Here is a 27,951-nt window from a genome sequence, read left to right on the forward strand (position 1 = left end):
CAGTTACTGAAGAAAATACAGTCATTACATGTTATCAGATTTATTAACATTTGGTAATAATTGATTACAAGCAGCTATTTAGGGCAGGGTCTTGAAATCTTGTATATTTTGACACAATGCTGCCTTTTACTAAGAGAAAAAGGAAAAAAATAATTTTTGCACTATAGCCACATACCCATTAAGTTAATTTGCAGTCTTCAAACTATGTAAGAAAGCACTCCTCATTTTTGAGAACCAGAGCTCTAGGCTGCATCCCAATGCAGTCAAGGGATGTGTAGTAGGAACATGCTTGTGCAGACTGTTTATAGAAATATGTAACAGCATGCTCCCGAAGAGGGTAATCTTTTGCTTCAACAGCCCCATCCTACCCACCTTTTAGAAAATAGAACATTGAAGGAATGGAAAACTAAACAGCAGTTAAGGAATTATCAGCAGCAATGCCCCCACTAAACCACCAACCAGTGTTTCCTAGCTACCAATACAGTTCGGTGTTTTGTTAAAGACAGAGATGCTTGAGTGAGGAATAGAGGTAAAAGACTATACTTTTTGAAGAAAAAAAGTGTAGTTTGCATCTACACACTGGGTGCACTCTCGGTTTTATAAATAAAAAAATAAAAAATCTATGGGAACTTACACCCGTTGGCTTGGATCATAAGTTCTTGTGAGCAGAACTACACTCACTGGATGCTCTGGGCTCCCACTGGCAGAAACAGGAGAGGCAATTTTTGCCAATTTTGCCTTCCTTCACGCCCTGAAAAACTGCTCTGGAGGGCTGGTGGACCCTCTAGAACAGTGTGGGAGGCCATGAGGAGACCATGGGAGAAGGAGTAATTGACGAAATCTCCCCTACTCTTCTGCCAGACTCTTCTGTATCAGAGCTCCTTCTACAAATGGATGGCGCCCTTTCATTCACAGAAGGGCAACTCAGGATCCAAGCCATAATGTATAAATTACCACCTGTGTTTCAGTACTTGGAACCATAATGGGTATACTGCCAGCCTCAAACCCCTGCAGTCAGTTGCTAGGAGTGTAGTAGGCGGCAGGTGCTATAATACTGACCATGCATGAGCAGAAAGCCAGCATGTATTTATTACTGTTATAGTATTTATAACTACCTGGTCAGTTCAGTGGTCTTGTACTGCCTGGCAGTCACAGATTCTAATGTTGCACATCTAATTTCCATCTGTGCCTAAAGGAAATGCTGAAGCCTGAGCCCACATAGCTTTGTAAGCTACCCAGCACTAATTTCTGACCTCAAAGTATGAGGTATCTGATACAAGCCCCAGATGGATACTGGCAAACTAGAAGTTAATCAATAGCTTTCTTCATGTGGCTGTAAGGTATGTATAAATGTGCCGATAATACCCAAATCCTTTATATCAGATCTTAGGGATGCAGTGGAGATCTTGAACAAGTACTTGAGATCAGTCATGGTCTGAATGTGGACTAGTTAGGGGTACAACTTCTTTTGGATGGGGTAACACTCCCATTGAAAAGCAGATTCGCCACTTGGGAGTATTCTTTGACCCACCATGGCTCCTCACTAAGTGGTTATGGCCAGGAGCACTTCTGCACAGCATTGACTACTGTGTGCCAGTGGCATATCTTCCTGGAGAAGGCAGATCTGGCCCTAGTCACTCATCCAAATCAGATTTCTGAAAGGTGTTGTATGTGGGACTACCTTTGTAAAGTGTTCAGAAAATGCTGCTTCCAGACTATTGTTGGGAGCCCACTTTTTGGAACATATTACTCTAATTTTAGTCAATCTTCACTGGCTTCTGCTCTGTTTCTGAGCTCAATTCAAAGTGCTGGTGATCAATTACTTTTAAACAAAACAGCTTGGGCCTAGAATATTTAAAGAACAGCTTTCTCTCATATGACCTTGCCCACTCACAAAGGTTGTCTTCACAAACACCGCTCCACATTCTGCTATCACTGATATGTGATTTGTAGGAATCTAGTATAGGACCTTCTCAGCTATGGAGCTCAAATTACGGAATTTCCTGCCAAAGATGACTCACTGCACTCCCTCCTAGAGGGCAGATAACTTTATTTCACCATATTTTCTCTCTCTTATTTCCTTTAATTTGATATTTCATTTATTGGTTTTTGTTTGCTTTAACTTTGATTATTGGGACTGAGGCGGGATTTAAAAATAATAATTAAAAATAAACAAACATATTATTCATATAAAGACATAAAAAGTCAAAAACCTACCTTTAGAATGCCTCACTATCACTCAGGAGTCACATGTGTGTACACATTATGCACAAAGATGAAAAGGAAATAAAGTGACTTCATTGTCCTACCTGTGGCTTTTGTTTTTCAGATTTATATCTAGGTGTCATTCTCAATGTAGCTGAATTCAAATGTCCATAAAGATGCAACAAGTTAAAAAAAAGTATTAAGAATGCTTTAAAATATATGTATTTTTGAAACCAACACCATATATAACTGTACACATAAAACTTATTATATATCCAGAATACAGCATGCTCACAAATTGTGTGACCACTTGTCCTTTAAATATATATATTGCTATTTTTTAAAAAAAGAAAACCTAAGCCTAAATGAATGATTTGCTTGTGGCTTGTAGTATGCAGAGATCAGTTTGATGTTTGCAGAACTAGGCTTCATTATGTTTTCATTAAAAAGACAAAATAAAATCAAGCAGGAAACAGAGTTGGCTCATTCAAGTTGCATTATTGTGCTAATTAGGGCAATGCATGTAGAACTGGCTTCTTTAATAGGGGATTCTGGCCTCCAAATAATCATTCACAATGGATATTCTCATGTCTGTGTGGATGAAGTTGAAGTGATTAGTTATTATAGTAATTTGTTTGTGGTTTCAAGTTTCAGATTGAAACATAGTTCATAAGTAAAAGTCCTGTTTATTTTCAGTAGATACACCCAGGTTCCAGGGACTGGTACAATGAACACCTATCACTCCTGCATATATCAACCAATCATTCCAAACTAGAAAATAATTCTGATTTGGCAAAGGTTATATCCACACTATAGATTTAAAGCACACGGCGTGCTCCAAAGAATCCTGGGAACTGTAGCTTTTAAGCATGCTGAGAACTATTGTTCTGTGAATAGTAAACTAAGAAGATTAGAGCAATCACCATTCCAGGTGCTAATTATCTCTGGATCTAGCTTTGCTGCCTCCATGGAACGGCCCTACAAAAATAAAGACATTTTTTGTATTAATCCGTTTTGTTTCTTTAACTTTAGCCATTCTTCCTTTTTATTAGCAGAATTACAAACATTGGGCATTATCCAAAGTTTACTTCTATTTCCCACCAACATCAATGGAAAAGAGCAGCACACGTGTTTAAAACCAACTGGACTAAAAATTTGGAACTTTGGTAGCATCTTGCTCTTGGTTATTTCAGATAAAATGAAGAATTTTGCACTGTGCATTCCAGAGTCTTCCCTGGTAGAATTAAACTCTGCCATACATCCTGATTTTTGTTTACCAAGCCACATACCCAAAATCTAAGAGTATATCTATGTTTTATAGCAGACTTCCTATGGAGGTTGCCTATCTCTGCTAGTTACTTCTCCCGATATAGTATTTGTGGTTAAGATAAGAAAAGTCCCCATCCCATTTTCCCCATCCCTGCACTAGTGCAACCTACCATAGGTTGGAGCATAACCAACTGTTTCAGCTATGATATTAAACAGCATTTAGAAATTATGTATATTCTGCATAAGAGCCCAACCATAAGTCCTAAATAAAATCTTGGAGTACAACCATTAACTTTCATGTTGTTGAATCCCCTTTCTATGTATACTGCTGCACTTTAAATCCCCTTTCTACTGTATACTGCTGCACTTTATTTATTATTGTATTTATATCCCGCCTTCCTCCAAAGAGCTCAAAGTGGTGTACATAGTTCACCCCCTCTCCATTTTATCCTCACAACAACCCTGTGGTAGGTTAGATTGAGAGGTAGTGACTGACCCAAGATCATCCAATGAGTTTCATGGCTAAGGCTGTGAAAACACTAGTCACCAGAACAAACTGTTTCCATTAGCCACACCTGGAGGGGGAAAGGGTTGATCTGCTGATCAACTGCAAAATCTTATTGAAGCTGAATTTTTAAAAATGCGTTCAAGCTGCTCCCACCAGGGTTTTACAGTAAAAAGGGACAGAATTTGATTAGTGTCATGTGCCCCTATTTTCAGGAGAGAGAGGTGGAGACACACTGGAACCAGCAGAACAGTGAGTGTGTTTTTACCCTGAGTGCGGATTTGAGCCCTGGCCTTCCAAGCTTTCAGCATGACAGCTTTAGCTTTCTAAATTTGTCAGTTTCCTTGTTTCACACTTCTATCAAAATGTTCAGCAAAAAAGCATGAGGCACAAAACAGTTTGGAAAAGAAAAAAAATAGGGTTAGTTTGTATGTCTTATAGCATTGAATGTAAAACATGATTATTATTTTCATACATAGCTGAAAGTTTTGGAAGTGTCAATATCTTCAGATGGCAGCATTAAGAAATAATGTCCAGAACCCATGCTATGCTAAGGCTCACCACAAAGATCATGTCCTAGGCTAATGGAAGTTTGGATTGTTCTTTGAAAAGCTGGCTTCCATCACATATTCTAAATTGCTTTTGAAATCCCACACATTTTCAAAAACAGTTTGTTGCACAGCATTGAGAGTTGTTGCTGTTTTAGAAATGCAATTCTAAAGTAGGGATGGGCCTCTCTCTCTCTCTCTCTCTCTCTCTCACACACACACACACACACACACACAGACACACACACACACACCCCTTTGCTTCCCATGGAACGCAGTCCCCATTTCAGGAACTGTTCAGGAGGCATGCAAAATGGAGTGAAATGCTTGCTTGTTCAGAGAGAGGGCAAGAAGCATTTAACTTTTGTGATAATCTTGATTGAATTCTAACAACTCCAGTACCCAAAGTCTTTTCTGCCCTCACTCTGATTTGACTTTATGATATTATGCTGCCACAATACCATCATGCTGTCCATGCAACCCTCTATGGCCTAGGATCACTTCAGGAGTAAGCCTCTGTTTTAAAAACAAAATGATGGAAAAGGTACAGACTGAGGAAAGCATGAAAAAGGTAAGTAAAATGCATTTTTCATGAAATGTTATGCCCACGCTACCTCTTTTATCCTGAAAATATCCACAGGCAAAAATTCAGTGCAACCCTAGTCAAAAGCTCCCCTGGGCGCATGGAACTAGCTTCAAAGTTCTTAGAACCTAGCTTGTGAGACCCTGTTAAATGGGCAAAAAAAAAAAAAGAATCTTGTGACAACTTAAAGCGAAGATGGCACACTTTTTTGGGGCTGAGGACCACACTGACCTTTGGTCAACCATCCAGGGGTTGTCAAAGTGAATGCAGCTGAAGTGCAAAAGTGGGTCTTACCTTTTTTTAAAAAAAGGACAGATTTTCAAGGGGGCTTTGGCAGGTCACAAAAACTTTTTGGCAATGCAGAATCCCAGAATTTACAGACTACATCTATGGGAGCCATCGGTGGTAATAATAATAATAATGAATAATAATAATAATAATTTTAAATCTTTTAATTTTTTTTAATTAACAGATGGACAAATTTTGGGGCTCACAAAAATCTTTTAGCATAATACTGTCACAGCAGAGGACCTATGGGAATAGTCAGATATTTGTTTTAATTCCATTTTTTAAAATAAAAAAAATTGAGGTCATGGGGGCCCAAAAATCTTTTGGCATTATGGCATTGCAACAGGGAACCCATAGGAGCAGTCAAAATATGTTTTTTTAAAAATGTAAATCTTTTGTTAAATGACAAATTATAGGGGGGTTGGGGACCCAAAATCTCTTGGGGTCATATGTGGCTTATGGGCCACGGGTTAGGCATCATGCCTTAAAGACTAACAAAAATATTTGTCTTTTTTATTTATTTTTTGCCTTGAAGGTTATTCTTTGATGTACTACACAAGACTTTTTGTGCATTTTTGCTACAAGAACACACACAGCTATTCCTCTGGAATTGTTACATGGCTAATTTAACTTTCTGAAGACACCCAAAGAGGATTTTAGAATTACAAAAATGTAAGCTTTATTTTTCATTTTGACCAATATTAATTGCATGGGGGGCACTTCTCACCCAACATGGCACTGCTATTCTGTATGCTTATTTTAAGATACTTACAGATTTCACAATAACCAGAAAGTAAGAGTTCAGACTGTCAATTACAACAGTTGTACCAGCCCTGCATAAAAAGAAAAATTGAAATGATATCAGATCTAGTATATACACATTTTAAATGTCCATGATTCAGATTTTTATAGTGCGATTTAAATAGACCCCCAAACCTGAGAAATATTGTTTTGAGTTACTGGCTTTGCTATCATTGGAAGGGAAGAGGAAATGGCATTCCTACTCTGATTGCTAGCAGAACCTGCTAGGACAAAGCAAGAAACAATGTTAGCAATTTTCATTCCTCCTACACCCTACCTCTACTACTGTTACCAGGCATCCACTGGCAAGACTCTGCTGAGATTAGATGGCAAGCAGAAATGAGGCGACTGGGCTGCCAGGTACCTAAAGGAAAGCCTTCTCCAGTATTAACTGGCCTGGACGTTAAGGTCGATGGAGCAAGTGATAAAAGATTTATCTGTTGTTTTTGCATTTTTAATGTTTGGTTAATGCTACACATGACCTTAGTATCTGATAAGATGAATGGTGTAAAAAGGTTTTAAATTAATATTTAAAAAATTGCTGATGCTCTCCTTCAGGTCATCCTACTGCCAGAGATGAGTCAGGTGACCACCAGGGAGAGAGCATTTTTTAATTATACAGCCACAAGACTGGCTGTATACTAATGCCAGCGTAGATTTTTCACATTCTGCAATGTTAAATTGAAAATACTCCCATGCCATTGTGCCATAAGGTCATTTCAAAACAAAATCTTACAAAACTTATAGTCCTGAACTCAGAAACGCTTGCTTAACAACCCTCTAAGGTTTCATGGTGATACACAAAACACTCAGAGAGAATCAAGAGTTCAAAGTGTAAAACAAGAGGGGGGGAAATCCAGACCCCTGTTGGACTTTTTTCTGGCAGTGGTCTCATAGTTTGTTATAATTAAGTAAAAAACAGCCATGTACACAGAGTACCTGTAATCCTATTACTGACCTTACCCCACACTTCATCTTCTGCAGTTTAAAGTTTAAAAAAATGCCTGGCTGGTTTTTAACTAATTTAAGAAATTTAACATTGAAGTCAATGATAAGCACAGGCATGCTCAGTAACAATCAACTGTCAGTGTTCTAAAACCCAGACTCACAGCTGACTCTTATTCCCCTGACAGAGCTCTAGTGGCCAAAGTGATTTAACAATCAGCCCCTCTTCTGGGGATTGTAGCTCTGTGAGGGGAATAGAACCTCTCCTAGCAACTCTCAGCACCCTTCACAAACCACACTTCCCAGGATTCTTTGGAGGAGCCATGATTGTCTAAAGTGAAACAAAAGCCTGGTGTGGATGCGGCCAGGGACAGCTTTGGTTTAAATTTGGATGGGAGACTCCTATTCCCCTGACAGAGCAGAGAAGGGGAAGGGAAAGGAAGGTTTGATCACTGACATGCTTACTGAGTTCAGTGGGATTTACTGCCATGCAATCATGCTTATGATAGGTGAAATTGACTACAGAGGAGGAGGAGAAGGGGAAGGGGAGGGGAGGGGAGCGGTAGGGAGGAAGGGGAAGGGCAGGAGATTGGGTGGGTGGACACTGGGCAGAGGGAAAGCCCTTTCCAAAGGAAAACGTTAACAGTATCATTATTTAGGGGGGGAGTTTCCACCACCTTTTTTATTCTACAGCAGACATATGCAGTATCCCACCCAAATTTAAACCAAAACTGTCCCTCGCCAAATATGGAGAAACCAATTGGTTCCCCATTGGAATGGGTGTGAGACAGGGGTGTATTTTATCACCCTATTTATTTAATCTATATGCAGAACATATCATACGGAAAGCAGGACTGCAGCAAGATGAAGGAGGTGTGAAGATTGGAGGGAGAAATATCAATAATTTAAGATATGCAGATGATACCATACTACTAGCAGAAACCAGTAATGATTTGAAACAAATGCTGATGAAAGTTAAAGAGGAAAGCACAAAAGCAGGACGCCAAGAAGACTAAAGTAATGACAACAGAAGATTTATGTAACTTTAAAGTTTAAACTTTAAACCTCGGCACAGTCATTAACCAAAATGGAGACAATAGTCAAGAAATCAGAAGAAGGCTAGGACTGGGGAGGGCAGCTGTGAGAAAAGGTCCTCAAATGCAAATATGTATCACTGAACACTAACGTCAAGATCATTCAGACCATGGTATTTCTGATCTCTATGTATGGATGTGAAAGTTGGACAGTGAAAAAAGTGGATAAGAGAAAAATCAACTCATTTGAAATGTGGTGTTGGAGGAGAGCTTTGCAGATACCACGGACTGCGAAAAACACAAATAATTGGTGTTAGAACAAATTAAACCAGAGCTATCAGTAGAAGCTAAAATTATGAAACTGAGGTTATCATACTTTGGACACATAATGAGAAGATATGATTCATTAGAAAAGATAATAATGCTTGGAAAAACAGAAGGGAGTAGAAAAAGAGGAAGGCCAAACAAGAGATGGATTGATTCCATAAAGGAAGCCACAGATTTGAAATTACAAGATCTAAACAGGGTGGTTCATGACAGATGCTCTTGGAGATCACTTATTCATAGGGTCGCCATAAGTCGTGGTTGACTTGGAGGCACATAACAACAACAACTCTCAGCATCCGTCACAAACTACACTTCCCAGGATTCTTTGGAGGAAGCCATGACTGTTTAAAGTGCAACGAATGTCTGCTGTGGATGTGGCCCCCTGATTAACCAAGCCAAATAGCTGTTAGTCTGGGATTTAGAACACTGACAGTTGTTTCTTATTGAGCATGCTGAGCTTATAATAGATTCCAATGTTAATTTTCTTAAATTAAAAATCAGCCATACATTTTTTAAACTCTTAAATTGTAGAAGATGAAGGTCAGAGTTTGGGGCAAGGTCAGTAATATAATTACAAGTACTTTGTGAACATTATTTATTTATTTATTTATTATACTTGTATACCACCCCACAGCCGAAGCTCTCTGGGCGATTTACAGTAACTAAAAACAAATAGAATTTAAAATACATCTTTTAAAAAACAATTTAAAACACAATTTAAAAATGTAAAACAATATAAAACACATGCTAAAATGCCTCGGAGAAGAGGAAAGTCTTGACCTGGCACCGAAAAGATAACAGAGTTGGAGCCAGGCGCACTTCGTCACGAAGATCATTCCATAATTTGGGGGCCACCACTGAGAAGGCCCTCTCCCTTGTTGCCATTCTCTGAGCTTCCCTTGGAGTAGGCACCCGGAGGAGGGCCTTTGATCTTGAACGTAGTGTATGGGTGGCTGATTTTTAATTAATTGACAATTTAATTAATTGACAATTTAATTAATTTAATTGACAATTAATTTAATTAATTGACTACTGACAGAAACAAGTCCAACAGAGGTCTGAATTATTTTACCCTTGTTTTAGACCTTGAACTCTGGATTCTCTCCGAGTGTTTTGTGTATCTCCATGAAAACGTAGAAGGTTGTCAAGCAAGCATTTCTGAGTTCAGGCCTATAAGTTTTATAAGATTTTGTTTTGAAATGAGCTTATGGAAAGCAGCAGAATGGCATGGGGGTATTTTCAATTTAACATGGCAGAACGCAAAAAATCCATGCTGGCAATAGTATACAGCCACTCTTGTGGCTGTATAATAAAAGTCTTCAGTTAGTGGGCACTGGGGCCTGTCCTCTTTGTTTGATGCCTGTGAGACTAATCAGTTGGGCATGCAGGAGAGGGCTTTCTCAGCATTGGTCATACATTTGTGGAACTCTGCTCCAAGTGAGATAACACAGGCCCCATTATTACAAGTTTTTAAGAAAGCTTTCAAAACATATCAATTTTCTGCTGCTTTTATGGAGTTATTTTAATTGGTCTGTGGAAATTTGTGATGCTGATTTATTCTGATTTATACTGTATTTTATTGTCAGCTACTGTGCTGATTGCTGTTTTAATGTGCTGGCTATTTTCATGTTGGTTGTTTTTTGTTGTTGTTATGTGCCTTCAAGTCGATTACAAGTTATGGTGACCCTATGAATCAGTGACCTCCAATAGCATCTGTTTAGAAGTTTATAATTATGCTATTTCTATACAGCTAATTTATGTTGTTTAATTTATATATAATGCTTTCTGCCTTTTCTAAAAAAAATTCTAAAAGGTAGGATATAAATTTATAAAATAAAACAAGGACTTGAGGCAAGTGACACAGGCTCTTGTGACCTCAAGATTGGACTATTGTAACGCTCTTTATATAGGACTATCTGCTAGATCGCTTCATCCGCTTAAGTTGGTTCAGAGAGCGGCAGCCAGAATGCTGACTGGAGCTGGTCCACAAATGCATACTACACCTCTTCTTTATCAACTTCATTGGCTACCGATTTTATTTCGACACCAGTTTAAAATTTTGGTATTAGCTTTCAAGGCCCTACATGGATTAGCACCAATATATCTATCAAATCGTATTCTGGAATTTAAATCTCAACGACCGACAAGAGTACCCTTCGAACATTCTCTTATCATTCCATCTACCTTTATAATCCGCCGCTCCAATACTAGGAACAAAGCTTTTTCGTGCATAGCTCCCATCTTATGGAATAACCTGCCACCAGAGATCCGATGTTCCTCCTCACTCACGGTCTTTCGCCGTCAGTTAAAAACATTTTTGTTTCTTCAAGCTTTTAATGTTAACATTTAAATTGTTATAACTATTGTATTATTGATTTTCTTAATTTTATCTTTTTAATTGTATATTGTTTTGTATTAGACATTGTCTTATTTGTTCGCCGCTCTGAATTCTAAGAACTAGGGCGGGATATAAAATGTTTAAATAAATAAATAAATAAATAAAATAGTTAATTTTCAGCTGCAGCACCTCCGTCCCTCCCCAGAAAGGCTTGACTGGCATTTTTATGACTTGGTTATCTTCTAGGTGTCAGTTAAAAACATTTGTTTTCCCAAACCTCTTAGATATTTTGGATTTAAGTATGTAATTTTAATTAGTATGTTTTACTATTTTATGCCAATTGTATTTTGTGTTTTTATTGAAATTTTCTAATATAACCCCCCTATCTTGATAAAGAGTGGTACAGTAGGGCCCCGCTTCCCGGCGCTCCGCTTCCCGGCGTTCCACTAATGCAGCGGCTTTCCTCCCCTCTTTTAAAGCCAATTTTGCTGCTTTTGCGGCATTTTGCGGCATTTTTGCATCATTTTCACGCAACACACCCCATTAAAGTCAATGGGGTTCCGCTTTACGGCGATTTCTGCTTTACGGCGGGGGTCTGGAACAGAACCCGCTGTATAAGCGGGGCCCTACTGTATATAAATACCCTAAATAAATATAAGAGAACTTGCTGGAGACTTGAGGGTAGTTTCAGAAATTGTACAGATGCTTTGCTACCAGACTCAGAAACTGAAAATAACAGCTATTCAATTCACAGGTTTCTTGTGTGAGGCCAGTGAGGGAACAAGACAAATATTTGGTCTGCTTAATAAAAAAACAATAAAAAATTAATTATAAAAAGTAAATAAGATTCTGTTCTGTGACACTAAATTAACCCTTGTAGCATCAGAGTTTTTAAAGTCCTGACAAATTTTTATGAACACTCACAACAAAACAAATAACTAATTGAAACAAAACATCTGAGACACAAGAATATAATTGGCCTGATTATTAAAAAAAACCTACCTACACCTGTAAAAATCTGCTATTCATTATTAATTTTTAGAAAAATTTTATTTTTGACAACCTGTAAAATCTCTGTAGAGAGCAATGAAGAAGAAAATCTATTTTTCCTGGTAGCCATGTGGAGAACAGTGGGAGTTTTCTGTAGAGAAAGAACGCAAAATTTACATAAGAGTTGTTAATGAAATATCTGTTCTATAGCTGAAAACATGAAATAAAACTGTACTGTATAATTGCAAACTTGGTGAACTTTCTAGCTTGGAAAATACCTGTTCTGGATGAGACCACACACTCTGCTAAGGAGTAGGTTTGCAGCTTGGGAGTATTTCTGGATCCAGCACTGCTGTTGAATTCTCAGGCAGTTGCTGTGGTCTGGAGTGCCCTTAACTAGCTTAGGTTTAACCCACTGCTGGATAGATACCTAGGTACTGTAATTCAGTAGGCTTCTTCAGAGGTTTAAACTGCACTGGCATCGCTTGGTTAAAGATATAAATGAATATTATTATAAATAAAGAACTGTAGGGAAACAAGATGAAAGTACAGAATGCTGTTGTATTAAAAGCTGCAATGGATATGCTCCGTTCTTCTCTTACAAGGATGTGTCTTATTAACAGCACAAAGGGAAATGACAGCCTCTCCTAAAGTATTTTATTTATTTATTATTGATTTATATCCCACCCTTCCTCCCAGCAGGAGCCCAGGGCGGCAAACAGAAACGCTAAAAACACATCATAAAAAGACCTTAAAATACATTAAAACAAATTTTTTCAACCTATCACTCCAATAAAAACAGGAACATTCAAAGGTGAATGGTTAAATTTCAATTTCATTTACCTGGAAATAAGTTCCAGACTTCTGGCACATAAAATCAAAAAGGTGGCAGAGCACCTTTTAAACTGATTGAGGGGGGGAAAGCCGACAGGAGCTGAGGAGGATTCGGTTTGGAATGTATCTCCCCCTGGGATAAAGACAAATAAAATTATGGAAGTTTAAATGGGGTAGGCCTAGAACTAGGAATTGTGAGTGCAGGGGCAATTCAGAAAGGCAAAATTACCACAGGCCAAATCAAAAGTGCCGAGGACACTTGAAGAGAGACACTGTGTATAGGTGTTTACAGAGCTTGGAAAAGTTACTTTTTTGAACTACAAGTCCCATCAGCCCAATCCAGTGGCCATGCTGGCTGAGGCTGATGGGAGTTGTAGTTCAAAAAAGTAACTTTTCCAAGCTCTGTATAAGCTAATGCTAGAACCCTCCGAACCAAGACTGAAGAACTGGAATGCTTGGTCTTAGAGGACAGCACTGGTACAGTGAGCATCAAGGAAACATGGTTGAATGGAGAAAACCAGTGTGGACACAGTTATCCCTGGATATAAACTGTATTGGAAGGACAGGGAAGGACGTATTGGTGGTGTCGCTCTATACGTGAAAGAGGGCATTGAAACCAGCAAGCTAGAAACCCCAAAAGAGGCAAACTCCACTACAGAATTGTTGTGGGTAGTGATATTGTGTCCCAAGAGTAACTTAGTACTGGAGACATTCTATTATCCCCCTGATCAAAATACTCAGGGAGATCTTGAGATAAGCAATGAAATTGAGGAAGTATCCAAACTAGGAAATGTAGTAATGAGTGACCAACTACCCTGACATAGACTGGCTACATATGTGTTCCACTCATGTCAAAGAAGCAAAATTTCTAGATACCCTAACTGACTGTGCCCTAGAACAGTTGGTCATGGAACTGACCAGATGGATGGCAACCCTGGACTTAATCTTAAGTGGCACCCAGGACCTGGTGCAAGATGCAAATGTTGTCAAACCGATTGGGAATATACATGTAAATGGCCAATTGCCAAGAAAATCCAACACTGTCACTTTTGACTTCAAAAGAGGAAACTTCATAAAAATGAAGGGATTGGTAAAAAGAAGGTTGAAAGACTATGTCCAGAGGGTCAAATCACTCCAAAACAATGAGGAGCTTTTTAAAAAATAAAAGCTCCAATGGTGTGTATACCACAGATCAGGAAAGGTACCACTAGGGCCCAGAGGATGCCAGTGTGGTTAGCAAGCAGAGTCAAATAAGCTATTAAGAGGCAAGAAGACTGCCTTCAAAAAAATCTTGTCTGAATGAGGAAAACAAAAAGAAACAAACTCTGGCAAAAGAAATGCAAGAAGACAATAAAGGATGCTAAAAAAGAATTTGAGGAACACATTGCTAAGAACATAAAAAACCACAACAAAGATTCTTTCAATACATTCAAAGCAGGAGACCGTCTAAGGAGGTGACTGGACCCTTAGATGATAAGGGAATCAAAGGTGCACTAAAGCAGGATAAGGACACTGCAGAGAAACTAAATTAATTTTTTGCATCTGTCTTCACAGCAGAGGATACTGTGGGCATATCCCTGAACCTGAACTAACGTTTGCAGGAAGGGAGTCTGAGGAACTGAGGCAAATTGTACTGACAAGAGATGAAGTTCTAGGCTTAATAGACAAAATAAAAACTGACAAATCACTGGGTCCAGACAGCATGCACCTGAAAGTTCTCAAAGAACTGAAATGTGAAATTGCTGAACTTCTAACAAAAATATGTAACTTGCCCCTCAGATCTGCCTCCATATCTCAGGACTGGAATGTGGCCAATGTAACGCCAACCTTTAAAAAGGGTTCTGGGGGGATCTGAGAAATTACAGGCTGGTTAGCTTAATGCCTGTCCTGGGAAAACTGGTAGAAAGTATTATTAAAGATAAATTAACCAAGCATATAGAAGAACAAGCCTCACTGAAGCAAATCCAGTATGGCTTCTGCAAGGGAAATTCCTGTCTCACTAACCTATTAGAATTCTTTGAGAGTGTCCAGAAGCATATAGATAGAGGTGATCCAATGGACAGTGTTCTTAGACTTTCAAAAAACTTTCAAGAAGGTACCTTACCAAAGATCCTGAGTAAGTTTAGCAGTCATGGAATAATAGTTCCTCATGTGGATCAGGAATTTGTTATGTAGCAGGAAGCAGAAAGTAGGAATAAATTGGCCATTCTCCCAATGGAGGGCTATAGAAAGTGGAGTCCCCAAGGACTGGTATTGAGACTTGTGCTTTTTAACCTGTTCATGAATGACCTAGTGTTAGGGGTGAGCAGTGAGATGGCCAAGTTTGCTGGTGATACTAAATTGTTTAGGGTTGTTTAAAAAAAATGTGTGAAGAGCTCCAAAAGGACTCTCCAAACTGAGTGAATGGATGGTAAAATAGCAAATGCATTTCAGTGTAAACAAGTATAAAGTTATGCATATTGGAGCAAAAAATCTTAATAATTTCACATATATACTCATGGAGTCTGAACTGGTGGTGACTGACCCAAAACAAGACCTTGGGTTGTAGTAGATGGATTGATGAAGATGTCGATCTAGTGTGTGGCAGCTGTGAAAAAGGCAAATTCCATGCTAGGCATCATTAGGAAAGGTATTGAAAATTAAAACTGCCGATATCATAATGCTGTTGTATAAATCTATGGTGCAGCTGCATTTGGAATACTGCATACAGTTCTGGTCACCACACCTCAAAAAGGATATTGCAGAATTGGAAAAGGTTCAGAAAAGGGCAACCAGAATTCTCAAGGGGATGGAGCAACTCCCCTAGGAGAAGAGGTTGCAGCATTTGGGGCTTTTTAATTTAAATAAAAAGCAAGTCAGAGGAGATATGATAGAAGTGTATAAAATTATGCATGGCATGGAAAAAACGGACAGAGAAAACTTTTTCTCCCTCTCTCATAACACTAGAACTCGTGGACATTCAATGACGCTGGATGTTGGAAGATTCAGGAGAAACACAAGAAAGTAGATCTTCATGCAGTGCATAGTTAAACTGTGGAATTCGCTCCCACAAGAGGTAGTGATGGCCACCAACTTGGATGGCTTTAAAAGAGGATTAGACAAATTCATGGAGGATAAGGCTATCAATAGCTACTAGCCATGATGGCTGTGCTGTGCCACTACAGTCAGAGGCAGTATGCTTCTGAAACCCACTTGCCGGAAGTTGCAGGAGGAGAAAGTGTTCGTGCACTCACTTCCTGCTTGCAGGCTTCCCATAGGCATCTGGTTGGCCACTGTGAGAACAGGATGTTGGACTGGTTGGGCCACTGGCCTGATTCAGCAGGCTCTTCTTATGTTCTTACTGAGTTCCGTGATGCTTTTGCCCTTGAAAAGTAGGCTTAGGATTGCAGCCTTATTTTAATCACTTTATGCTTGTGATAGAACCCATCTTTCTTATGTTCAAGAGGAGGCCAGAAGGAAGAAAAAAACTTATTTTTGCTGATCTGTGGTATTCTTTGTCTTACATGCAGTCCCTAAACCCTCCAAATAGGATTATTTCAGGTTCACTATTCTGTGGTGGTGCTAAATACATGCAGAGGATAATTATCTGAATCCCTAATTTCTCTCTTTTTATTTCTAAATGGAAAAATTAGGAATCTCAAGATATTAGTTACAATGAACATTATGAAATCTAGTTTAAGATTAACAGACCAGATGATCACTCGTTTATGATTATTTCTCTTCCAATAATTTGATGCATGAAAGCAACAATAAGTTGGGCCAACCAGATGACAAGGAGGAAGGGATCTTATATGTGGCAGATGATGTAGCTATTCCTATGGTTTTGTTATGTTCTTGCTGTTGTTTTAATATGCCTCATAACACTGGTTGCCTGGGAAGAACAGAGTAAATAAAATTGTGACGTGTGTGTGTGGGGGGGGTGAGAGTTCTGTATAGTCTTGGCAAGTGTTACTAAGGGAATCAGAATTATTATTATTATTAATTACATTTATAACCTGCCCTACCTCCCAGAAAAGCCCAGGGCGGTAAACAAAACACCTAAAACATTTTACACTCTAAAACATCTTAAAAATAGACTTTAAAAAATATTACAACAAATCATTTTTAAAAACATCTTTTTTTAAAAAAGCTTTAAAAACATCTTAAAAAGCAATTCCAACACAGACACAGACTGTTGGAGGTGTGACATTTGTTGGGGGAATGTTGGGGGAGTGACATTTGGAGGGCAGTGAAGCCAGCAGAGGAGGAGAAGTGGAGTAACACTGGACTACTGAGGAAAAAGAAACTGCTGTTATGAGTTTGTGGAGGAAATCTGACAACGGGACACTGTGTCCAAGTCCTTGGAGTGGCTGGGGTGAACAGCAGTGTGGGACAGAATAGCTGTTAGGCACAGGAAGATCCAGCAGCCTGCAACACCAGAGAACAATGTGGGAGTGTTACCTGGGCAACACCATGGCACCAAGAGGGAATTAACGGGGGGGGGGGAAGGGGAGATTGTAGTGCTGGTTTGTCCCTCCATAAAGTAGAGCATAAGTTAGGAATTGTACTGAGGCATTTGGATGGAGCTGGCAAGGCATGAGCCTGGACTCCAGAACACAGGCAACAGTTGAATTAATCTCTGAACTTGGGCACAGTCTCCCATTATCAGATGTCCTCCACAAATTTGTAACAGCAGTTTCTTTCCCCTCAGTAGTCCAACATTACTCGACTTCTCCTCCTCCATTGGCTTAACTACCCTCCAAATGCCCCTCCAACATTCTGATTGCCTTAGTAACAGTTGCCAAGACTGCCCAGAACCTTTACTTGTTATCAATGCCTCATTTGTTACAATTTTATTGACTCCATTTTCTCCAGGCATCTAGCGTTATGAAACAAACTAAAACAGCAAGAATATTACACAACATAACAAAACCACATAGCTACATCATCTGCCACATGTACCTTTAACAGCTATATACAGGAAGGAATTTCCTTTCTCATTTCAAGCTGCACCTGCCATATTTCCATCTTCTAAATAACTATTAAAGATGATGTATACATTCTTTCTTCCTTTATAACTTGTCACCTAAAATGTCTTTCCCCCTTTTGTCTGAATATTATTTTATTTGATGGTGCCCAGCACCATCTTGTGGGCAGTAGCATAACAAAACCAGATTACTAGGAAGACAGAAAGCACCATTGTGCCCCATAAAATAAGAAACATAAGATGAAATAAGATCACAGCATATATTTAAGTGAACAAAACCAAAGTAAGATTTCAAACTGTATTTTGAAGTGTTTTGTAAAGATTTAAAGCATGTTTTGCATTTGCAGTTTACCAACAAGTTGATCCAGTAAAAATATTGTACCTTTATGATTCCTACCCTCCCAATATACAGTGCCTTGCAAAAGTACTCAGACCCCTGACCCATGCTCTCATATTACTGAATTACAGATGGTACATTGTAATTTTGTTCTGTATGATATTTTATTTTGAAACACTGAAACTCAAAATCAATTATTGTAACGTGACATTGGTTTTATGTTGGGAAATGTTTGTAGGAAACAAAAAAACTGAAACATGTTGCTTGCATTAGTATTCAACTCATGAGCTGTAGAAGCTCCCAGTTTACACAGATGAAAGAAATTGTCCTATTACCTTACCACTGACTTCCACCGGTGACTTCCATTAAAGTTGCTGTCACATTGTCAGGATAAAAACCTCACTGTTGAAGGATCATTGGTCAGGCTGTGGATCTGAAGGAAAATGAAGACTAAAGAACATTCTACAGAAGGGAGAGCTAATGTAATACAAATGCATAGATTTAAAAAAGGTACAAAATAATATCCAAGTGTTTGGATATCCTAGTGAGCACAGCTGGATCAATAATCAGGAAGTGGAAGCTGCATCACATCACCCAGCCACTGGCAAGAAAAGGCTGTCCCTCAAAACTCAGTGCTCAAACAAGGAGGAGACTTGTGAGAGAAGCCACAGAGAGGCCAACAATCTCTTTGAAGGAGCTACAGAGTTCAGTGGCTGGAAGTGGAGTAATGGTGCACCAATCAACCATATCAAGAGCTCTGCATAACACTGGCCTATATGGGAAAGTGGCAAGGAAGAAGCTGTTACTCAAAACCCACCTGAAAGCACGTCTGGAGTTTGCCAAAAAGCATGAGAGTGCCCCAGCTGCGATGTGGGGAAAGGTTTTGTGGTCAGATGAGACCAGGATAGAGATTTTTGGCCAAAATACAAAGCGCTATGTGTGGTGCAGACCTAACACTGCCCATGCCTCAAGGCACACCATCTCTACAATGAAGTATGGTGGTGGCAGCATCATACTGCAGGGATGCTTCTCAGCAGCAGCAGGGACTGGGCATTTGGTTAAAATTGAAGGAAGAATGGATGGAGCAAAATACAGGGAAATACTGCAAGAGAACCTGCTTCAGCATACTAAAAAACTGAAGCTTGGGAGGAAACTCACTTTTCAGCAGGACAATGATCCCAAGCACAAGACCAAAACAACATTGGAGTGGCTCAAGAACAAAAAGGTGAGTGTCCTACAGTGGTCCAGTCAAAGTTCTGATCTCAATCCCATGGAGAATCTATAGCACTCTTTGAAAATTGTGGTCCACAAGCGATGTCCAACCAACCTGAACGACCTGGAATGAATCTGCCAAGAATGGGCCAAAATCTCTCCGACACTGTGTTCAAAGCTGGTACATACTTATCCCCAAAGACTTAAAGCTGTAATTGCAGTGAAAGGTGGCTCTACCAAATATTAATGTGGGGGGCTTGAATACTTATGCAAGCAACATGTTTCAGTTTTTTATGTTTCTTACAAACATTTCCCAACATAAAATCAATGTCACCTTACAATAATTGATTTTGAGTTTCAGTGTTTCAAAATAAAATATCATACAGAATGGAATTACAATGTACCATTTGTAATTCAGTAACATGAGAGCATTGGTCAGGGGTCTGACTTCTTTTGCAAGGCACTGTAAGTACATAAAAATAAAGTAAATTAAGTAAAAATAAATAATAATAATCCAAGAGTGGAATTATTTCATTTTACATCTGCCAATGTTAGCTGAGTGCTGTTAGATTTAAGAATATTTGTTTTGCTATATATCTAAACAGGCATACATTAATTATGGACCTTATGTTTTGAAGCAAAAATAACCCAGAAATCTATGAAAGATTAAACATGTTTGAAGAATATAGTTTACTGGGCAAGAGAGGTGTGGTTTGTTTCAGTCTTGCCAAAATTCCAAGACTTTGAAAAAATATTAAGCATTCCACAAACCAGGAGGTGGGCAGTGTATGACTTATAAGCAAATTTTGAGTGGCCTCATTTAGCACTCCTCTTACAGAGCAGTCTTATGCTTGCCTGCTTAGAATTAAGCTCCACTGAATTCAGCAGAATGTATTCCCAGGTAAGTGTATACAGGATTGCAGTCTTAAGACTCCCAAGGACCACAGTTTTTTATTTTTGAAACATGTCTAGCCCTCATTGTAGCTAAGTTTTAAAATGCAATTGGAGAATTCCTAAAGGCTGAGAAACAAGGAGCCATGTTAAAAGATGGCTAGTTAAATTCAGTGATTGTGTCCAATGGTTTCCTTCCATTCATGAATGGAAGGCTTCTTTCATGAACCAGATATGGAGGCAATTTTCACAAAGATCCTTTTTCTTTCAGTCCTTTGATATGAAACAATATCTAAATCAGCAGGAGAAAGGTTAGGAGACCATCTGCAGCAGACTCAAGATAGACAAGAGAATGAGAAGCCTTTGCAAAGAACAAAAAGTGGGATGGTTGCTTTGCCACCTGGAGTTGCCTTTTAGCTCTTTTCCCTCTGGATTACACATCATCTTCCTTTTGAGATTTTTGCACTAAAATTGTATTGCTAATTTCTGTGTTCCAAATCTATGGGAAAGTGAAATCTAAGTCTCCTGAACCAATTATGAGCATGAAATGTGGGTATGTAGACTAGTGATTGTCATGAACCTGTAATGGTCATGAGTTATTAAAAATCTGCTGACAACACTTTGGCTCCAGTAAGGGACTCTGGGAGATGGTTACAGTCAGAAAAGACAAGCCTTGCCAATTTGTAAAGTTAAGTTTCATTTTTCCAGCTGAAGACGGTTAGAAGAAGCCTTAACAAGCTGCACCTGTTTATCTTTGCTGATTAGCAAGTGCCTGGCACCCAAGGTCATCCTTGGCCTATGCAGTTGGAAAACACCGTTGGGAGGGGGGCCTGAAGGCGCGAAAATGTGAGAAACATCGAGAAGAAAGTTACATCAGTCAATTCCTGATTGGTCAATTAATCTTGGACCGTTAGGATCCTTTTCCCTTAAGTATAGGGCTAGGGACCCATAGCTTTTGTTCTCTGTTCTCTGCCTATGCTGACTGGCACCAGAGTTCCAAACCTTTTCTGCCTTATGGTTCCTGGGGTTGCTTATGGGAAGGCAACCTATGTCTGGTTCCATTGCTTTATGTTGAACATCCATCTCTCTTAGGAGAGGTGCCACGCAACCAACTACCTCGTATGTAAGTAGTTAGGTGAGCTAGTTTATTATTTTCTTGTTGTGTGTATGAATTCTCTTGTAAGAACCTAAACCCCTGTTGGGTGAATGGTCTTAAAGGATTACTTGCTGCTATATGATATGTGCACTTATATATTTTCTAATAAAGCTACTTCTATTTAACCTGGTGTGTTCATTTGAGAGAAGGGGTGGTTCTAAATTCAGTGTTTTGACCCAATCTCAGTCACTCACTACCAAAGAGGGTTAAGAAGTTAAAAGCTTGGATTTTAAGTGTTAAACCAGAGGTGCCTGGCAAGGAGTGTAACTGTGACTCTTGCCTTTTAGGACCTTGGTTTTATATACCTTCTGGGCTCAGAGATCCCCTGGCTCTGAGTGGACCAGTATACAGGGGTGGTGGCAGCCTACCTTCTACCTTGCAGGGTTGTTGTGAGCGTACACAGCCTTGGCAAGGGTGAAGTAATAGCTTTTCGGTTCCAGTCTCATTTCCCTAAGGGTGGGGGTCTGAGCCTGATGCATGTTCCCGGGACCCTGAGGGTCGGGCGGGCATGACATGGCTGGCAGTGGTGAGGATCGAAGCCATTCCTGCTCTTAAGTGAACACGCTGTGTGAGATAAGTGCATTGCAGCAAGTTGTAAATTTTAAAGAGACTTCTGACACAATTGTTTGTTACTTTGGGTAGTAAGGTTAGTGCAGAATGTCGCAAAAGATAAAAACCAGATCTCAAAAGAATGGAGCCGAGGATGTGCTCCTGGCAGACACTGCGTTGCCTAGTCAGCTTGTTCAGCTGGAAGGAGGCGCTGCTGCTCTGTCGTTTATACCTCAGCCTTCTGTGGATGACAAGGAGTTCGTGTCTAAGCAAACTGAGGATAGCGAAGATGAGGAGGAATCAGATTTGGATGAGGAAGAGCTGCCTAGGAGCATGCAGCGCTACCTGGCTAAGCAAATGAAGCTGTTGTCCCTGCAGTTCAAGGCTATGGAGGAAGATCGCCGGAGTAGGGAAAGCTTTGCTCGTGAGACGCAACAACCGCGAGGAGGAAGACCAGACCTCCATAAAAAATCCTTTCCGACCTTTCGTGAGACAGATGACATTTTTACCTTCTTCCAAGTTTTTGCTCACTCTTGTAGAGATCAAGGTGTGCCTAAAAAGTACTGGATGAGTGCTTTACGCATTAATGCTGAAGGCGAGTTGAGAGAACTGTTGAACTCTTTGCCACTGGAGTATGCAGATGATTTTGACTACTTTTATGCTTTAGCCAAGTCTCACTTTGCGCTAACATCAGAAGATTGTTTTCGGCATTTAGAAGCAGACCAGAAGAAGTCTCGGGAAAGCTTCTCAGCCTTTGCTGCACGGATGGGCAGAAATGTGGAACGTTGGGCTGACACAGCCGAGGCTGTAACCCGAGAGGAGGTTTTAGATCTGTTTGCAAAAGAACTGTTTTACAGACGCCTCCCTCGAGATTTGATGGCTCTGGTCAGAGACCAGCAGCCTCGTTCTCTGACTGAAGCAGGCATGCTAGCAGATCGTATGTTTAAAAACAGAGCTGGAGAAAAGTATACTTTGTTTCGGAGACCGGAGTACGTTCCTGTGAAACCGCCGAGGCGAGAGACCGCAGGTATGCAGAAACCAGGGCAACCGGCGAAGGAAGAGAAAGGGGGGCCTGCTGGCTACTTCAAAGTGCCTTCCGCCCGGCCCGAGGCTGCATTGCAAGAGAAGCCCCGTGGAGAAATATTTTGTTTTAAATGTGGGCAAATTGGTCATAAGGCTAATTCCTGTTCTAAAACCTTGTCTAAGCCCAATCCTGCTGGAAGGAAGAACCCAAAGGTTGCTCCAGTTGCACGCGTGAGAGACTTAACGTCCCCTGGAGCGGAACCTCCTGAACTTTCTTCATGGTCGTCAGCCGAGGAGAATGAAGGAGCAGAATCGGATTTTGTATTTTCTGCCCCAAATTCACAAGACCGTCCTGAGGCTCCTCGTGGACCAGTTGTTAAAGCCCTGCCGGTGAGTGTTGTACAGACTGTGTCAGGGGATCGAGAGGGAGGAGTAAAGAATAGTTTGTTTCCAGAGAAAGACTCTCCAGGACCCCTTTCATCGGAATGTAAAGAATGGGTTCAAACGCAGTTTTCCGAATCCATATATGTAAACTGTATTAAGGTCAAGGGAAGAATTGATTCAGGCTCAGAAATTACCAGTATTGCGGAACGGCTGGTTAAGCCGGAGCAATATGTTCCAGAGTTACAAGTGGCGGTCACAGCGTATGGCCAGCAGACAGTGCAAGTGCCTGTAGCTGATGTGGTGCTTTCATACCGAGGCTGGACTGGACGCCATAGAGTTATAGTTCATTCGGATGACCATTTATGGGATGTTTTAATAGGAGTTGATCTGTTGTTCCTAAGCCATCAAGAGACTGTACGTGAAGCGGAAATAAACGCTCTTACCAGGTCTCAAACTTTGTCACAACCTATGGAAGACTGTGGGGAGAAATGGCCTCTGGGTGGCGAGGAAGAGAGGGCTGCCGTTGGGAGGGCTGGGACCCTGCCCGAACAACAGGGAAAAAACTCCTTTCAACCCAGTGTGGGGGAGACGGAGGAATGTAAATTACCGGCAGCCAGCTCCCAAGCCTTTAAGGCAGCTTTACTGAAGGATGAGAGTTTGCAAAACTGCAGAGAAGAAGCCGAGAGAAGCCCTCCTGCCTTATCAGAGACTGTGAAAGTGAGATTTTATTGGGACAAAGGCTTGCTTTATCGAGAATATGTATCTGGGGGGAATTCTACGGACTGGCAACCAGTCAGACAATTAGTTGTGCCAAAACCTTTTCGCCTGGATGTATTGCGGCTGGCCCATGATGTTGTGACTGCGGGGCACCTGGGTGTGAAACGGACTTTGTTTTCTGTTACCCAGCATTTTTATTGGCCCTTAGTGGCTAAGACTGTTAAAGAATATGTAAAATCCTGTGATATTTGTCAACAACTTGGGTATGCGCGTGATCACCCCAAGGCACCCTTACAAGTATCCCAGATTGTGGCAGAACCTTTTGCTCAAGTGGCTGTGGACGTGATCGGCCCTTTTAATCCGACTAAGACTGGGAGAAGATTTATTTTGACTGTAATTGACTTTGCCACGAGATTTGCTGAAGCTATTCCTTTGAGTTCCATCACTGCCCCAGTCATTGCTAAAACCTTGTTAGAGTTATTTTCGCGTTGGGGGTTTCCCAAGACTATTTTGTCAGACCGAGGGCCGAGTTTTGTGGCCAAGTTAACTAAAAAACTTTGGGAACTTGCTGGCATGGAACATCACATTACGACTGCTGGTCACCATTCCTCGAATGGGCTATGTGAGAAAATGAACGCCACTATTAATAAAATGTTAAGGGCGTATGTGTTAGAACATCCTAGAGAGTGGGATGTAGCTTTACCTTTCCTGATGTTCGCCTATAGGGCTACTCCCTCTGCCAGCTTGGGCTATAGCCCCAACCAGCTAGTTTTTGGAAGGGATCTGGTGGGGCCTTTGTCATTACTCAAGAATGAGTGGGAAGGAAGGTTGGAAGCTATGCCTGTGTCGGTAGTAACTTACCTCCAGAAGTTACAGAATATTTTAAGAGATGTTTTGGCTGTCGCTCATGAGAATTTGGGGGAGGCTCAACAACAGCAGAAAGCCCATTATGATGCTCACGCTAAAGAAAGACACTTTGTTGAGGGGTCAGAAGTTTTGGTACTAAAGGCCCAAGTAGACAATAAGTTGTCGGTGGCCTGGGAAGGCCCTTTGATTGTCAAGGCCCAGTTGAGCGACACCAACTATCTGCTAATTGACCCTAAATCCCATAAGAAACCTAAAGTATACCATGTGAATATGATGAAGCAATATTTTTCTAGGAAACACCTGGTTTTGACTTGCACTCCTGCTGTGGAGGTTGCTGAAGATGCCCTATCTCGGTTACCTGTTCCAGTTGACTGACATTTGATTCATGCCTATTCCACGGACTGATTTTCCGGCTCTGATGACCTCTGGACTGTTTTTAGACCTCGTTTTACTCTTTTACACTTTTAATATGTTTTATGGACTTTTATAAGATTTTATGGCTTATGACCTTTTTTGAACCCGGACCAGCTTTTGGATCACCCCATTTTTTATTCTATCTCTTTATTTTTTAATAAAGTCTTCTCTTCTTGGGTGTTTTAGGGGTCCCTTAATTTTTTTTTCTTTCCTTTTGTTGTTATTTTGTAATTTAGTATATATTAAAAAGGCATAAGTCAAGAAGTAGCTCACTTGCTTAAAAATGTATTAATTTGTTCTTTTTTTTTTCCTCTCTCTCTTTCTTTCTTTTTATTTTTTAATATATGTTGTATATGGTGTAATGTTGGTGGGTTTTTTTTTTATATATTATTTTTTTTTTGTATATTGTTCCCTTATCCCTGGTTGCTGTGGTGATGACGCAGAACTATCCAGAGTTCTGACATCATCTTCCCAAAAAGGGGCGTGTCATGAACCTGTAATGGTCATGAGTTATTAAAAATCTGCTGACAACACTTTGGCTCCAGTAAGGGACTCTGGGAGATGGTTACAGTCAGAAAAGACAAGCCTTGCCAATTTGTAAAGTTAAGTTTCATTTTTCCAGCTGAAGACGGTTAGAAGAAGCCTTAACAAGCTGCACCTGTTTATCTTTGCTGATTAGCAAGTGCCTGGCACCCAAGGTCATCCTTGGCCTATGCAGTTGGAAAACACCGTTGGGAGGGGGGCCTGAAGGCGCGAAAATGTGAGAAACATCGAGAAGAAAGTTACATCAGTCAATTCCTGATTGGTCAATTAATCTTGGACCGTTAGGATCCTTTTCCCTTAAGTATAGGGCTAGGGACCCATAGCTTTTGTTCTCTGTTCTCTGCCTATGCTGACTGGCACCAGAGTTCCAAACCTTTTCTGCCTTATGGTTCCTGGGGTTGCTTATGGGAAGGCAACCTATGTCTGGTTCCATTGCTTTATGTTGAACATCCATCTCTCTTAGGAGAGGTGCCACGCAACCAACTACCTCGTATGTAAGTAGTTAGGTGAGCTAGTTTATTATTTTCTTGTTGTGTGTATGAATTCTCTTGTAAGAACCTAAACCCCTGTTGGGTGAATGGTCTTAAAGGATTACTTGCTGCTATATGATATGTGCACTTATATATTTTCTAATAAAGCTACTTCTATTTAACCTGGTGTGTTCATTTGAGAGAAGGGGTGGTTCTAAATTCAGTGTTTTGACCCAATCTCAGTCACTCACTACCAAAGAGGGTTAAGAAGTTAAAAGCTTGGATTTTAAGTGTTAAACCAGAGGTGCCTGGCAAGGAGTGTAACTGTGACTCTTGCCTTTTAGGACCTTGGTTTTATATACCTTCTGGGCTCAGAGATCCCCTGGCTCTGAGTGGACCAGTATACAGGGGTGGTGGCAGCCTACCTTCTACCTTGCAGGGTTGTTGTGAGCGTACACAGCCTTGGCAAGGGTGAAGTAATAGCTTTTCGGTTCCAGTCTCATTTCCCTAAGGGTGGGGGTCTGAGCCTGATGCATGTTCCCGGGACCCTGAGGGTCAGGCGGGCATGACAGTGATCTTCATACTGCAGCTATTCCACTGTACGTGTATGTCATAGCCAGAATAGTGAGAAAGTTGCATTTACCGCCAGACAGCGGTGTTATGTCTATTTTTTCTTCACTTTCAGGCTACAGCCCTCAGTCCAACTACTACACATGAGCTACACACATCATTAAGCACAGGTTTATAGCCATAATCTAAAGCATTAGTTTTGGAAGTTAAAAAGTTACCTTAAAAAATGACAAGTTGTATGGTGTTGTTCGCATTTTAATTCAGCAAGAATATGTTTAAAATCCTGTTAAAATGAAAAAAAAGTTATATCTAAGGAGGTAACTAATAACTGCACCAAATTAGAAAAAAAACCCACCTGATTTTCTTTCCTACCTCAGTAAACTTTCTTGGGTTAAATACCTATACGATCGGGGACTTAAACACCTGAAGGAGTGCCTTCTACCATATAAACCTGCCTGTGTATTATGACCTATGGGGGAGGCCCTTCTAGCTGTTCTGCAGCTATCTGAAGCTCATTATACAACAATCCAAGTGAGGGCTTATTTGGTGGTTGTGCCCCGATTACTATACCTCCTCTCCTCTGAGATATGATTGAAATTAACTTTTCAGCGCAAGCTGAAGGCAAACTTGTTTTCTCAGGCATGATCTGGGCATTAATGCTGAAGCCTGTTTGCTTAACTATTATTTTACTCATTGTTAAAAGTGTATAGCATATTTTTGTCTTTTATTTTATGTGTTGTATTTTAAAACTATTTAATGTACCCACTCTGGGATTGTTGTTACAATGAAGAGCAAGTAACACATATTTTGAATAAAAATAATATTAAAATTTAATATGGCTCCTACTGTTCATCTTTTGATATGCTAAGTTTGTGTTGTTTTAGAATTCTTTTTGTGCATATTTTATTGTTAGACCCTTTGGGCCTCCATAGCAATAGGGTAAAGATAATACATCCCATGTATTCCATAGGTTGCACACGCCTTCCCTTCTCACCTCCACTGTGTGAATTCCAACTCACTTCCCTTTTAAGCATTATCCACAGAGCAACACTGTATCTGCAGCAAGTTAAATGCTATCCATAGGTAGCTTTAAATCAAAATTGGAAGTCATGATTTATTATTTATTATTATTTATTTATTTATTTTGTTAAATTTTTATACCGCCCCACTAGCCCATTAGCACTA

General features: G+C 40.1%; 1 protein-coding gene across 9 annotated transcripts in view; it reads right to left on the reverse strand.

Moving 5' to 3' along the window:
• Nucleotides 1–27,951, reverse strand: part of LOC133364279 (cyclic nucleotide-binding domain-containing protein 2-like) — a 94,001-nt gene that overhangs the window by 28,522 nt on the left and 37,528 nt on the right. For 6 of the 9 annotated variants that reach the window (XM_061584630.1, XM_061584628.1, XM_061584636.1 and 3 more), the window contains 5 exons: nt 26,985–27,049; nt 11,907–11,984; nt 6,171–6,231; nt 3,129–3,183; nt 2,310–2,359 (listed from right to left, as the gene is read on the reverse strand). In XM_061584630.1, coding sequence (XP_061440614.1) covers nt 2,310–2,359; nt 3,129–3,183; nt 6,171–6,231; nt 11,907–11,984; nt 26,985–27,049 — 309 coding nt within the window. The remainder of the gene's footprint in view (nt 1–2,309; nt 2,360–3,128; nt 3,184–6,170; nt 6,232–11,906; nt 11,985–26,984; nt 27,050–27,951) is intronic. The other 3 variants (XM_061584634.1, XM_061584633.1, XM_061584632.1) reach the window with 2 other exon arrangements.

The sequence above is a fragment of the Rhineura floridana genome, chromosome 9 (assembly GCF_030035675.1).
Source record: "Rhineura floridana isolate rRhiFlo1 chromosome 9, rRhiFlo1.hap2, whole genome shotgun sequence".
Classification (NCBI taxonomy): domain Eukaryota; kingdom Metazoa; phylum Chordata; class Lepidosauria; order Squamata; family Rhineuridae; genus Rhineura; species Rhineura floridana.